Genomic DNA, 13,505 nt, shown 5'->3' on the forward strand with positions numbered 1-13,505 from the left:
CCCCCTGGGGTGCTTGCTGGCTGTGGGTCATTGCAGAAAGGGCAGGGGGGAGCCTAGTGCAGGCAGCCCTGGGTGAGGGCTACTGCCCAGGCGTGTGTGTGGGGATGTCCTGACATTGGTCCTCGGCCCCCAGTGATGTTCCTGAGCAAGAAACCAAAAGAGAAGGACCTGGAGCCCAAAAGCCAAGTCATCGAAGGGATCACACGCCTCATCTGCACAGCCAAGCACCAGAACACCATGTTACGAGGTGAGGGGAGGTGGGAGGCACAGGGCCCTGGGGGTCCGAGCGAGCAGGGCTGGGCAGGGCAGGCTGCCGGGGCAGGGCTGCGCCTCACCGCCCCCTCTCCTCACAGTCTCCATAGATGGGGTGGAGTGGAACGACGTCAAGTTTTTCCAGCTGGCAGCGCAGTGGCCAACACATGTCAAGTACCTGCCTGTGGGCATCTTTGGCTACTCCAAGAGCGTGTGAGCCGTGGGGGCAGCCCTGGGATGGAGCTGCGGAGGGGCGCAGGAGGAGCCGGGGAGACGGACACGCTCTTGTCCCCTCTCCTCTGCGGCCCATCCCCTGCCCGCTCTGCAGAGGCAGATCCCACACCGCTCCCCGCGGGCCGAGCCCCGGGAAGGTGAGGTCAGTGAGACCAGGTCCGCGCACCCTCCAACACCAGCCAGGGCACCGCGCCATCTGCCTCCCGCCACCCCCGACGCCAGCCCGGGACCGAGGGCTGCCACCAGCCCGTGGGGACCCAAGCAGGGCGCCGGGCCCCCGCTGTCCCCCGCCGGGCCGGGGCCCCCAGCCGGGCTGGGCCCGGGCACCTTCCCCAGCGCCGGGAGGGGAGGAGGGGCCTCGCTCAGCCTCCTGCCGCCCCTCGCCCGCCCGCGCCCCGTGGGGCAGCTCCTCCAGTCTCCCTGGGGCCGAGGCTGCTGCCTCATCTCCCCCTCCCCTCCCGCCCCGCCGTGCCGAGGCGCTGCCGGCTGGAGGTGGGGGGGGCACCTGGGTTTTTTTTTTTACAAGATTCTATTTTTTTTAAATTTATTGTACGGTTACTTTTCGGGATTAATTTTAATAAATTAATGCTGGTACCATTATGGCAGGGGGAGGGGGCTGCGTGTGTGTCCCTCCCTCCCCGAGGGCTGGCAGCGAGCAAACGCGGGCAGCGGGCGGTCACCAGCGCCAACACCATTCAGCCAGGCACGGGCAGGACCTGGCCACCAGCCCAGGCACAGGCCAGCGGAGCTCTGACAGAAACAGCCTGGGACACAGTGCAGCTTGGCTCCTTTATTGAAAATAAACCCCACAAGTATGCGGGAGTGACAGCCTGGACACAGCCTCTGCCCTCAGCCCCACCACGGCCTTGTCTACCTGAAGGTGGAGAAAGTCTGTCTGGGTGCCGCAGAGGCCGGGCTGGCTGTTGTCTTGATCTCTACCGTCTGGAAGGCAACCTGAGGCTGGACCTGGGGGGTGGGGGCTGTAGTGGGTTCAGCAGAGACATATTCCAAGACCTGAGGCCTCTCCTCCTGGCGCCGGAGGAAGCCCTGGCTCAGCAGGTGCAGGATGCAGGACAGCACGTCCACGTTGTGGCAGCAGAAGCTGAGGAACTGCAGCCCCGGCCCCAGCTCACCCTTCTGACAGGCAGCGATCACCTACAGCAGCAAGGGAGGTGCAGGCTGCAGCGGGCACAGCCCCCGTGCAGCCCCTCGCCGCCCCTCGGGCCCCCCGTACCCGAAACACCAGGTTGTCCACGTGCAGCTGCTTCTCTGCCTTGAGGATGCGGGTGATGAGGCAGCACAGCACGTTACTCTTCCTCTCCAGGGAGCTGCCCTCGGCCCTCTGTGCCTGCAGGTACCGCTGCTGGGGCAGCAGCCTCAGGGGCCGGCCCGAGGCGCGGGCCAGGGCCGTGGGGTTCAGCCGCAGCACACCTGGAGCCAGCACCCAGCCTGGGCTCAGCCAGGACACACGTGGGGCCTCCAATGGCCCCGAGCCCCAGCCCCACGCGCAGACACGAGAGCTGACCCCATGCTGACCCATGGTCAGGCCCCACACACCACCCCCAGCCCCCTGCGTGGCCTTGGGCCCTGACCCCACACTCACAGCCCCGGCCCTGAGCACCCGCACGCTCACCTTGACCCTCTTGCTGCCCCTATAAGCTCACCCCCACCCCAGCCCTCCTTGGGCTCGAAGCAGCCCCTCCCTGGGGGCCCCAGCCCCACACTCACCCCCTGGGCTGCAGCTCCGCACCAGGACACCGTCGCTGTGGGTGAGGGGAGCCAGCGCCTGCTCCAGCAGCTCAGCAGGGAGCCCCGTGGCCTGCAGCAGGGCATCCACGGCCACCTCCTGCAGGAGGGAGGGCAGGGGAGGGCAATGGCCACCCACCAGCCGCTGGCTCGGCCAAGCGAGGGGGAGCCTGTGCCCCAAATGTCATCAGAGACCCCCGCAGAAGGGAGGAGGGGGCTGGGGCAGGTTCCAGCCCCCATACGCCAGCCAAAGCCCCGGCTCCTACCTCGGCACCGTTGAAGCGCAGCAGGATGTACATCTGCAGCGTGGACACGTGCAGGACGCAGTCACCGAAGCACAGCTTGGCCCAGCCCAGCCACGTCCACTGCAGCCGCCGCGGCTTCGAGCCCTCCCAGCCCGGCGGGCTCCGACCTGCCAGAGCCCACATCAGTGCCGGGGCAGCCCCATGGGGCACCGCGGCACCCCCCAGGCAGGGCCCGGGCCCCGGCGACAGCCGCCCGCGCCCCCACCACCCCCACGCTCACCGCGCCCGCAGAAGGCGGAAAACTCGTGCAGGGGGGAGCTCAGCGCTGCCGGGAACAACCTGCCGGGCTCGTCCATGTAGCAGAGCGGCGCGACGGGCCAGCAGCGCGGGGACAGCGCCAGCACCTTCACCTCCGGCACGGCCGCACAGCCCGGCCCTGGCGCCTGGGCATGTGGGAGGCCACACTGAGTGGGCCTGGGACCCCCAGGCCACCCCCTTCCGCCCCCACGCTCACCTCCTCTGGGCCCAGGACCCCTGGGCTGCCCCCGCCTGCCCACGCTCACCTCCTTGGGGCCCGGGCCCGGCTCCAGCAGCCGCCTGTCCCGCTCCTGCAGCTGGAAGAGCTCAAACCGCCGCTGCAGCTCCTCTGACTCGGCCAAGTCACTCAGCATCCCTTGGGGAAAGCGGCCGGGGAAGCACGGCCCCAGCTGCTCCACCACGGCTCCTTCCAGCCACGACGGCCCTCGCGCCAGCAGCCGGTCCCCCAGGTAGTGCCTGCGGGGCCACCGTGCCCGGTCAGGGGCCGGCCCCGGCCCCACGGCCGGCAGCCACCCGCCAGCAGACAGAGCCGGCCCCGGCTCCTGCGGCCGCGCCGCGCCTCACCGGTAGAAGTGCTCGAAGCTGTGGGCGAGCTCCAGGCCGCTGAACACGACGAAGGGCTCCAGGATCTGCTGCAGCCGCTCCGCGCCGCCCGCGGCCCCGTGGAGCTCCTGGATCTGCCCGTCCAGGTACCGGGCAAACCGCTCGCTCACCTGCGGAGGGACGGGGCTGCTGCAGAGGGCTCCTGGGTGGCCTCGGGGCCAGGCCGGGGGAACATCCCTGCGGGGAGCCGCTCCCCAGCCCGTGCCCAGGGCCCAGCCCTGGCGCCTCGCTGCCTCGACTCACGTGCAGGGCCGTAGGGAAGGGCAGCTGCAGCAGAGCCGCGGCGAAGCCCTGGCCCAGGGCCAGCAGGAAGGCCGCCCGCTGCCCAAAGAGCTGCTCGGTGGCACGGCGCAGGCGCCGGTACAGCCCGCAGTATCGCTCCACCAGCTCGGGCGCCCGCCCCGCCGCCTCCAGGAACCGCCGCACCTGCGGGACACGGCACGAGACGGCCCGGCTGTGCCGACACCGACCGTCCAGGGCCTGGCCGCCGTTCCCCGTGCCCTCCCCAGCCCCGCGCCGCACCTGCTGCTGCACCACCCCGCGCCAGCACCGCGCGATGCCCCACACGCCGCTCCGCTGTGCCGCCGCCTTCGCTGCCTTGGCCGGCACCTCCGGGCTCTTTCCCTCCTTCCCGCCTGCAAGGGATGAGCCTGGGCTCAGGCAGCCCCGAGGGGGCCTGGCACAGCCACGAGCCACCCAGGGCTTGGGGCCCTCCCGGACTCCCCCGAGCCCCACGGCTGGGCAGCCCCTCGCTCACCGGCTGCTCTCGCCTCCTCCGGCCCCGGGACGCCGGGGTCCACGTGCACGAGGAGCTGCGTCAGGCGCCGCACGCGGCTGCTGAAGATGGCCCCGTGGCTCGTGGGGCTTGGGGGCGGCTCCTCGCTCTCCAGGTACTCGCTCAGCAGCCAGGCCAGGGGGCTGACGCCGTGGGTGTCTGCGGGGACGCCCAGACTCAGAGCAGGCGGCCTTGGCTTGGGCCATGGCACGGACAGCCCGGGCGAGCACGAGGTACCTGGGCTAGTGATGCTCTGCACCAAGGGGGTCACCAGCGCCTCCCAGCACGTCCTGCCCAAGGCCCGGGCCGCCTCGTCGTCGGGCAGGAAGCGGTCGGCGAAGCCCTGCTCGTGCCGCAGCGCCCGGTTCAGCCTGCAACAGCGGCCGGGCAGCACACGGCTCGGCGGCCCTCGGGCCCCAGGATGGCGGGGCCGGGACGGCACAGCCAAGAGCCGCCTCACCTGCCAAAGAGCTGCAGCAGCCACCCCCGGTCCCGGCCGATCTCGTGGCACCAGGCGTGAGCCCGGGCGCTGCAGGACAGGAACGTGCGCCGGCACAGCTGCTCCTTGAAGATGGGCCAGAAGGTGGGCTTGGGGCCCAGCACCTCGATGCCGCGCACGCGCGTGTCGATGCCGCCCTGCAGGATGATGTGACCTCAGCTCCTGGGGCACGGCCCCGGCGCCCCGCGCCGCCGGCTCCCAGCCCGGCCCCCGCTCCCCCACCTGCTGGCAGCGCTTCACCCGGATCTGGATGACGGGCCAGAAGCGGGTCATGTTCTCCAGCAGGATCACTCTGCTGTCCGAGGGCAGGACGGTCACCTGTGACAGACGGCGAGCCCTCACTGGCCGCCCGGCCGGCCCAGCCCCGTGGGCCATCCCGTCCTCCCCAGGGGCACCTCCCTGGGCCCCGCACCGGCCCAGACCCTCCCGGGGCACATCAGGGACCAGCCCCCGCTCCCAGGACCCCACGGGGACTCACCGTGTTGAGCTCCGTTCTGATGGCAGCCGGGCCGTCTCCCCCCAGCACCACCACGTGGGCCGGCATGTAGCTGGAGTCCTCGCTGGCCACCAGCATGCTCATCTCCCTGCAGCACGGCAGCACACGGGGGCTGCCCGGCAGCTCTGCCTCCCGCCCACGCCTCGGCAGCCTCCCGCCAGCACCCACGGGCCTCCCCTCCCCACGGCCCCCAGCCCCACCTGACCACCACGCCGCGCTGCATGTGCACGGTGATGAAGTGGGAGCCGGTGCTGCCGTTGGACTCCCAGTAGGTCTTGGGGTTCCTGTCCGTCAGCTTGCCGGCCCGGTGTGGGTTGGAGGAGACCTGCAGCTTCTCCCAGCACTTGTCCTCCTTCACTTCCACGCTGGAGCCTGTGGGGAGAGCACACACAGCCTCCAGCCGCCTGCCCCGCGCGCCTCAGCCACAGCAGCTCGCTCCCCACTCCCCACTCCCCGCACTCGCCTCGGCACAGGTTGCGCAGGAAGACGTCGAAGAAGGGGATGCTGATGGGCTGGTGGCTCCGGCGGTGCTCCTCGATCTGCCCCAGCACCAGCTGCGGGAGGGCACAAGACAGGCTCTCAGCAGGAGCCCGGGCTCCTCCTGCCCTCCCCTCCCCTCCCCAGCACGGGGCTGTGCTAGGACAGCCAGGCCAGACCCACCTGGATGCAGCCCGCCAGGATGCTCGCCGTCAGCTGCTGGTAGAGGCCACCGACCTTCTCGCAGTCGCTCAGCAGGTCGAGCAGGGCCGGTGCCAGCGCCGGGGCCACGTGCTGCTTCTCCAGGGCCTTGGACACGGCCTCGCGGGTGCCCGCCCGGCACATGGCCACCGCACAGTCCTTGCTGGCTGTGGCCAGGCGGTGCAGGAAGCCGACGACCTCTTGCAGCACCTGCCCAGTGGGGGGGCGTGAGGGCCGGGACGGGGCTGGAACCTGCCAGACCCCAGCAGCAGATGCTGCCACGCGCCAGCCCCTCTGCCCAGACACCGCGGTGCTGCCTGGGACAGCCCAGCCGGGCACAGTGCTGGGCACGGTGCTGGGCACAGTGCTGGGCATGGCGGCTACAGCCAGGACAGCCACCCCCTTCCCAGCCTGTCGGCCACAGCATGGCCCCAGCAAATCTGGCCCTGCCTGCCGGGAGCCCTGCGGCCCCCTCACCTCCCGGTCGCTGCTGTGGGTGCTCAGGGAGGACAAACAGGGCTCCACGCACTCGTGCCAGGGCAGCGCGTCCTCCTGGTAACCGTCCAGGCACTTGTTCAGGATCCTGAATGACAGAGGGGCCTGCTCAGGCCACGGCACATGGACAGCAGTGCCACAGGCAGCCCAGTTTCCCCGTCCCCCTCGAAGGCAGCACCCATGGGGACGAGCAGCCGAGGCTGCCCAGATGCCTCGGAGACCCCACTGGCTCCCGGGCACGTGCTGCTCCAGCCCCGCATGGCCCCACATCCAGGCACAGCCCCTCCCGGCACAGCCCCTCCCGGCACCCACCGACACATATCACGTGCCCCTCACGTCCCCGCCAGCACCCACACGCCTTCTGGGGAGGCCCCAGTCCCCCACCGAAGCCCCCAGACCCACCTGAGGATGCTCAGGCTCACGGCCTTCTCTGCCTCCAGCAGCCTGAAGCTGCGCAGCAGCAGCCTGAAGCACCTCTGGTCCCGCAGCAGCTGGGCCACCGCGTCACAGGCGGCGGGGCCTTGGGCGCAGAGCTGCCGCTCCAGGGCCACCACCACATCCTTGGAGCAGTCGCCGTCGCCCAGGCTGCCCAGGAGCTCCCGCACGTCCCCGGGCTCCAGCGCGGCCTCTGCGCCTGCCACGACAGGGAGAGGTGCCGCAGCGGTGCCGGCGCGGAGTCCGGCCCTGCTGCCCGCGGGGCCGTGGCACGGTGGGGGCACGGGCCACGCGCTACCTGTTGGCCCCGGGCCCAGGGGCAGCTGGTGCTCAGCGAGGCGGTTGAAGGCGCCGAGGGCCAGCGTCATGTGGGGGCAGCCGGGGCCCTGCCCGTCCTGCCAGCAGCTCCGCAGCACGCTGGGGAGGTCGCAGCTCACCAGCTGCTCGGCCAGGCCCCGGTGCCCATCCATCAGCATGTTCACCACCAGCAAACCGTTCTGCACGCCCGAGGAGCCCCTGCGGGCACACGGCGATGTGGGTGTCGCCTCCCCCGCATCCCCTGGGCGTCCCCCATGCAGCGGGACCCCTCCCCAGATGCAGGCCCCGCTCGCCGCCTACCCTGGCACCCTCCGCATGGTGCTCACGGCGGCGGGGATGGCACTCAGCAGGCTCAAGGAGCCCTCGTGGGAGGCAGAACCAATGCTGGCGAAGATCTCCCGCATCACCTGCACATCGGCACGAGACAGGGGCTTCCCGCCGGCACCTCCCGCGTCGCCGGCCGCCGCTCCCACCAGCACCTTCAGGGCCTGCGGGGCCAGCGGCGGTCAGGAGGGCGGCGGGTGGCTGCCGCCCTTCCCACCGTGCCGTCCCCCGCGCCGCGCTCACCGCCAGCCCGGCCTGCTGCACCAGGGCAGAGGAGGCGTGCTGCCGCATGCGGGCCAGCACAGCCCGCACGCCTCCCTCCGTGGCGAACGGCACGCGCCAGTCGTGCTTGGCCAGCAGCACGGCCAGCAGCCGCAGCGTCACCGCCACCAGCGCCTTCTCCGCCGCCTCGCTGCTCAGCAGCTCCACCGTCGCCTTCACCAGCTTCTCCCTGCGCGGCAACGTTCGCCTCAGGAGGGGCTCCGGCACTGCTGTTGGCGCCTCAGGCCCCGCTGACCACCCGCTCCCTGCCCGTAAGGCTCTGCCACGGCGGGGCCGGCCCTGGAACACGCCAGCCGGCCACTGAGGCCCTCGAGAGCTACATCCCTTCCTGCCCGTCACGTGGGGATGCGTCAGCCTCGTGCTTCTGACGCCGCCTCTTGTGCTCCCACCTGTGGCACCAGCCCCAACCCACCGACCTGCCCTGGCTCCGAAAGCAGGCGGTGGGCACACGGCCCCCACGGCTCACCCGACACTTTTGCTCCCCGGCCCGCTCGGGGCTTTGCCGACTTGCTGCTTGGGCTCAGGCTCCTCCTCCAGGACCTTCGTGATGTGCCGGAGCCCGGCCACGCGTAGCCCCAGCTCGGCGCTGCCGCTCTGGATCCCATCCACCACGGCCGCCATCCTGGCCAGCGAGCCCCTCTCGCCCAGCCCCTCGCAGCTGCCCAGCGCTGGCGGGAGGGAGGCCGGGACGTGGGTGTCAGGGCGGCGGCCCCAGGGCGCCACGGCCCCGCAGACCCGGCCCCCGCGGGCCCCGCTGCCCACAGGCTGCGCGCTGCCCAGAGCCTCCCGCCGTCTCCAGCCCCACGCGCCCGCCCCGGCGCGGCTGCGGCCCGGCGCTTACCCCTGACCCGCTCCTCCGTCACCTCCGGGAAGAACAGCCCTTCCCTCGCCAGGAGCTCGTGGAACAGCCAGGCATCCGACTCGGCCGCCGCGGCGGGGCCCTGGGGCGGCTCCGCGCCCACAGGAAGGACGTCGGTGGCCGCCCGGGCCGGCGCAGCCAGGGGGCCGGTGCTCCCGCAGCCTGTGCGCTCCGAGGGCACGGCCGCGCTGCCCCCGCCGCCCCGCTCGGCCCCGCCGCCCAGCAGGTATTTGCTGTAGACGCGGGAACCGCGCAGGTCGCGCCGGACGCTGCCCTGGCACCGCGTCTCCAGGACCTGCAGCACCTTCCGGGCCAGCTCCGCGGGCACCGACAGCCGGATCAGGGCTTCTTCATCCGCCTCCGGCAGCTGGAGACGGGACGAGGGAACCCTCACGCGCCCCCGCAACACCTGCACTGTCGCCGGCCTCGGCCCGGCCACCCCCAGCCCGCACCTCCTGCCCGCACTCGCCCCCCACGGCAGGACGGCCCCGTGCGCTCGCCTCGCCCGCCCAGACCCTGCCGGGCAGCCTCACCCTGCCAGGGTCACGGCACGCTGCGGCTCCTCTCGTCCCCTCTCACCCCTCTGCGGGGCTCAGCTCCCCAGGCTCTGCCATCCCCCACGCCCCCGTCCCTTCCAGCCCCACTTGTGCCCCGTTCGGGCTGAACCCACACGGCTCGCGCTCGGCAGCTGCTCCCCCGGCCCTGATCCCTTCCCTAACACCCTCCCTCCCGTGTCCCCGCTGCGGGCTCTGGCCCGGACCTGCTCTCCCTGCTCCTGCTGGATCAGGTGGACGATCTCTTTCTGCTCCTGCCCTTCCAGCTTCTTCACGAAGAAGAGCAGCTCCCACCACTCGGCGCGGCTCAGGGCCTCTGCGGCCTGGCTCGGCTGCTCCCCCAGGTAAGGCAGAGAGTACAGCCCCCCAAAGGGCTGGCAGGGAAACGGCCGCACCGCTGCACGAGAGCAGAGCACGAAGGGCACTGTCAGCTCGGCCCCTTCCCCCGGCCTCTGCTGCACCCCCCTGCTCCCCAGGAAAGAGCCCACACGGAAGATCTGGGCAGAGGAGGCCCCACTGCCCCACAGCCCTGGGCGAGAAATGGAGGGGACGGGAGGGCTGTGAGAGAGATGGGACGTGCTGGGAGGAGACCCCAGAAGCTGCAGATACGGGGATTCCCACCTTCCCTTGAACCTCCTTGGGCTGCAGAGCAGCAAAATGGGCACCTTGAGCTCCCTGCTCCCCCACCCTGTTCCCACAGTGCCTGGAGCAGCCAGAGCAATGCACTGGGACACCAGCAGAACCCATGTGCCAGCATGCACCTGCCCAGGGGATGGGGAGCAAAGCTGCAGAGGCAGGTGACAGGCTGCTCACCTGGTCGCAGTTTGTGGTTGTGTGTCAGGGCACACAGCTTCTCCTGGTCCTCATGCTCCTCCTGCCTCGAAGGGCCGAGGATCTCCACCATGTGCCAGTGAACCCAGTACGTGCAGCCCAGGGCTTGCCAGTAGACCTGAGGAGCAGAGCAGCGCTCAGCACACAGCCGGCTGAGGGGAGGCATGCCCAGCCCCACTGCTCCCAGCAAGGCTGCACACTTCCTACGGCACTAGGGAGCCCTGAGGCCACTGGCAGCCCTGGCCTCGGGCAGAAGGTACCTGCACAGGCGGTATGCCGTCGTTGCTCTGGCAGAAGTTGCCCTCGTCGCCGGCGCTGACCTGCTCGTAGTCCTCCAGCATGCGCACCCGCATGCCCTGCAGCAGGTGGGCACGCACGTACTCCACGTAGCTGCTGCGGCTCGGGAAGGCTGAGCGCGTCTTGAAGGCACTGGGCTCCTTTGTGGGGGGTGCAGGGGCTGCTTCAGCGTCTGTGCAGGATGTGGCCCTGTGCTGGAAGATGGAATGGGCAGCGCGAGGCCGCGGCTCCTGCTGGGGCAGCGGCTCCAGCCCGTCACTGTGCTCCCAGCCCATCACGTGCACCAGCTCCAAGATGAGGTTGGCCATGGCCATGCTGAACTCAAACTCCTGCCTCAGGCGGCTGCTCTCGGCAAGGAGCGGGCCGGGCACGGCGCGGGCCGGCTGCTCCCCTCCCTGCTCCACGCCGCCGTTCAGCTGGTCCAGGAGAGACGTGACGCACAGGTAGCGCTTCACCAGGATGAACAGCAGCTTCCCAGGGATCTGCAACGAGCCCAGCTGTCAGGCTGCAGCCTGCACAGAGCCACCAGCCCAACTCTCTGCCCGACACCAGCCCCCCACAGCAGCTCCATGGGCCTCTCTGCCAGACCCTGGCCTCACGTCAGGCCCAGACTCCGTGCAGCTCTCCCAGTGCCCACTGCCCTCCTGTCCCAAGCAGGGACACCAGCTCTGGCCCCCCAACTCACCCCTCCTGACCCCTAAAGCCCACAGGCCCACCTGGGGAAGGTGAATCCCCTCAAAGGACATGCAATGCTCTTCAGAGGATATTGTCTCAGCAAACAGCTCCAGCAAGGTGTAGCGACTGTCAAAGTCCATGTGCTGCTCAATGCCATCCTGCTGGCTCAGGGACAGCAGGACATATGCCCAGCTCCCTGCAATGACAGAAAGTCTTCAGGCCCCCTAAAGACAACCCTCATCCCACTCTGCTGGTTGACACAGACTTGCAGCTGAGGAAGAGCTTTGCCGCTGCTAAGGATGAGGATGTTGTAACCCTGGAGGTCTGGGATGTGTGCAAGTGCTAAGTAGAACAATGCCAACAGATGGGTCAATGTGTGTGGGAAGGGAATCAGCAAGGGATATAGACGGGAGTATAAGAAGGTCCAGTCATAACCATGGCAGGTTACATCTTTCTTACATCTCTTACATTTTTCTATCTATCTCACGTGTGTTTATGCTGCAAGAACCCACGTCTCCACTCTGATTCTCCCCTCTTTGCCAGCACCCCCTGAGACACGCTGCTTCCTCAGCATACCCCCCCCCCTACACACAGACACACAGGCCCCTCCGCTCCCGGCGGCCCCGAGCAGCAGCAGCCCCCACCTGCATCGTGCGAGGCCAGGGCCCGCAGCATCTTGCCGGCGCTGCGGCGGATTTGCTTCTCCTCATGGCACAGCATCTTCATCAGCAAGTCCAGGGCTCCCGTCTCCTTGAAGGCGCCCGCCAGCGAGCCGATGCTGGCGTAGGCGCTCAGCACGTGCACGGTGTTGAGGATGGAGGCCTCGGGCGCCCCGGGCTCGGCCAGCTGCCGCCCGGCTCGCCGCACCAGGCTCCCGACGTCGGCCTTCATCTCCAGCAGCGACGCTTCCGCCGGCGGGACGGCCGCCTTCTCCTCCTTCCCCCGCTGCCCCGCCGGCTCCCCCGTGCCCAGCAGCGCCGGGCAGCTGGCGCACACCTCCTCCGCCGACATCCACAGCGAGATGCTCTCCGGCTTGGTCTCTGCGGAGGAGGAGGAGGCGCCGCCGCCTCCCGCCGCTCTCTCCTCCAAGCTGACGACGCTCCACTGGATCAGGTACTCGGCTTGGCCATCGTGGCCTCGCCGCTGACGCAGCAGCTCCTTCGGAGAGGCCTGCAGTTTGGCTCCCAGGTGCACCAGCAGGTTGCCATCGTGCCTCTCGTTCACCATGGCGGGGAAGGGGCCTGCAGAGACACAGGGGAAGCAGGAGCTGGGGAGTGGTGGCTGAGTAACAGGCTTTGCCCTGGCTGGAAAGCTGTGAGCCCGTGGGTCACAGTGCTCGTGATGTGGCAGGGAATAGACAGGATGTGCTATCCTAAAGGCTGTACTCAAGGCCAATACTGTAAGCCCGTACCACAACCAGACTGCTAAAATACGAGATATAGTTCACTTTCTGCTTGAAAATCTGCTTATGTACAGCAACAAGATAATGGGGCAGGACACAGTGACGTGTGGGCGGGAATGGGTCCGTGGGCATGGCAGGAACACGCCAGCAGTGCCCAAGGAGGGCGGCTCTTCCTTCCCGTGAAGCTCGGCTGTAAAACGTGGCTGCGAGTTGACAGAGGTCCCCGGGCCAGACGGAGAGAGTGCATGCCGGCCTGTGCCGGGGGACCCCGCCGCACACTGCCCGGCCGTGACTGGGAGCACGGTCCGAGCGCGGGGCTGTGCGCCGGCTCCCCGCACCGCAGCCGCGGCGGAGCGCAGCGGGCTCAGCGCGGGCGGGCCCCGCCGCCGGCAGCACCGCCGCTCCTCCTTCCAGCGTGGGCCAAGCGGCAGCTGCCGGGGCACCGAGCAGCGCCTGGCGCCGGCTGCGGGCGCATCGGGCTGCCTGCCCTCGGGGCTCCGCGACCCAGGCCTGTCGCAGGGACACCCAAAAGGCGACTCCCGGGGCGGTCTTACCTCCGCGCCGCTCCCACGCCGCTTCCGGGACGGTGGCTGCGCATGCGCGGCTGCAAGGACCGGCCGACGGACGGGCGCACCAGCCGACGGACGGGCGCACCAGCCGACGGACGGCCGCACCAGCCGACGGACGGCCGCACCAGCCGACGGACGGCCGCACCAGCCGACGGACGGTCATAGAGGAGCCGCGCGGGGCCGTTTCGCCCGTGAGCAGCGCCGGGACGGGCAGCGCGCGGTGAAGGCTGCACAGAGCTAGGGGCAGCGTGGGACCGGGACACAGAATCCGCAGGCAGGACTGGGGCACAGACAGGGCTGTACCAGGTCAGCGGTCACCGGCTCCACAGCAGCCGCCTTCCTGTCTGATGACACAGCTGCCCACTTGTCTTCCCTGCTGCGCGAGCTGAGGGTGGGGGAAGAGCCCGGCCGTCCGACAGTAAGGTTCATCACACTGCTGCAGAATTCTGTTGGACCCCACTGAGACCCCCACTCACCCCGAGCTCAAGCCACAGACTCACACTCATCTCTGCTGGCAGCCCAACTCCCACTGGCGGCTCAACACAGCCAAACCTGTTGCAGGGGGAAAGCAGCCCCCGAGGCCCCACGCAGAAAGTAACAGCAGTAACTGGACAGCAG

The 13,505-nt window shown here is 69.7% G+C and overlaps 2 protein-coding genes across 7 annotated transcripts in view; one reads left to right on the forward strand and one right to left on the reverse strand.

Moving 5' to 3' along the window:
- Nucleotides 1–1,046, forward strand: part of LOC104559485 (phosphofurin acidic cluster sorting protein 1-like) — a 64,367-nt gene extending 63,321 nt beyond the window's left edge. For both annotated transcript variants that reach the window (XM_061990382.1, XM_061990381.1), the window contains exons 23-24: nt 134–247; nt 354–1,046. In XM_061990382.1, coding sequence (XP_061846366.1) covers nt 134–247; nt 354–469 — 230 coding nt within the window. In that variant the 3' untranslated portion in view covers nt 470–1,046. The remainder of the gene's footprint in view (nt 1–133; nt 248–353) is intronic.
- Nucleotides 1,047–1,274: 228 nt separating this feature from the next.
- LOC133624797 (cullin-9-like) lies at nt 1,275–12,893 on the reverse strand. Of its 5 annotated transcripts, XM_061989068.1 has the most exons (30): nt 12,873–12,893; nt 11,561–12,157; nt 10,958–11,112; nt 10,205–10,723; nt 9,927–10,062; nt 9,320–9,510; nt 8,542–8,926; nt 8,167–8,368; nt 7,662–7,869; nt 7,395–7,582; nt 7,075–7,292; nt 6,744–6,975; nt 6,324–6,429; nt 5,829–6,056; nt 5,632–5,722; nt 5,369–5,540; nt 5,151–5,256; nt 4,895–4,990; nt 4,634–4,809; nt 4,411–4,544; nt 4,156–4,332; nt 3,921–4,033; nt 3,642–3,824; nt 3,360–3,508; nt 3,041–3,251; nt 2,758–2,920; nt 2,499–2,644; nt 2,215–2,332; nt 1,721–1,917; nt 1,275–1,641 (listed from the first exon to the last, which is right to left on the reverse strand). In XM_061989068.1, the coding sequence occupies exons 2-30, from the start codon at nt 12,141–12,143 to the stop codon at nt 1,357–1,359; spliced, it is 5,868 nt and encodes a 1,955-aa protein (XP_061845052.1). In that variant the 5' UTR covers nt 12,144–12,157; nt 12,873–12,893; the 3' UTR covers nt 1,275–1,356. The 5 variants fall into 5 exon arrangements, with proteins under 5 accessions (XP_061845052.1, XP_061845051.1, XP_061845053.1 ...); XM_061989067.1 differs by having other exon boundaries at nt 6,744–7,292; XM_061989071.1 differs by lacking the exon at nt 1,721–1,917 and having other exon boundaries at nt 1,528–1,641; nt 6,744–7,292.
- Between the last annotated feature and the right edge of the window lie 612 nt (nt 12,894–13,505).

The sequence above is a fragment of the Colius striatus genome, chromosome 2 (assembly GCF_028858725.1).
Source record: "Colius striatus isolate bColStr4 chromosome 2, bColStr4.1.hap1, whole genome shotgun sequence".
Classification (NCBI taxonomy): Eukaryota; Metazoa; Chordata; class Aves; order Coliiformes; family Coliidae; genus Colius; species Colius striatus.

Coding starts and splice junctions, on each gene's coding strand:
- LOC133624797 (XM_061989067.1), bottom strand. CDS start 12,143: ATGGTGAACGAGAGGCACGATGGCAACCTGCTGGTGCACCTGGGAGCC. Junction 5,723..5,828: donor TCCTGGCGGGCTGCATCCAG/GTGGGTCTGGCC, acceptor GCCCTCCCGCAG/CTGGTGCTGGGGCAGATCGA. Junction 5,257..5,368: donor CAGCGCGGCGTGGTGGTCAG/GTGGGGCTGGGG, acceptor GCCGTGCTGCAG/GGAGATGAGCATGCTGGTGG.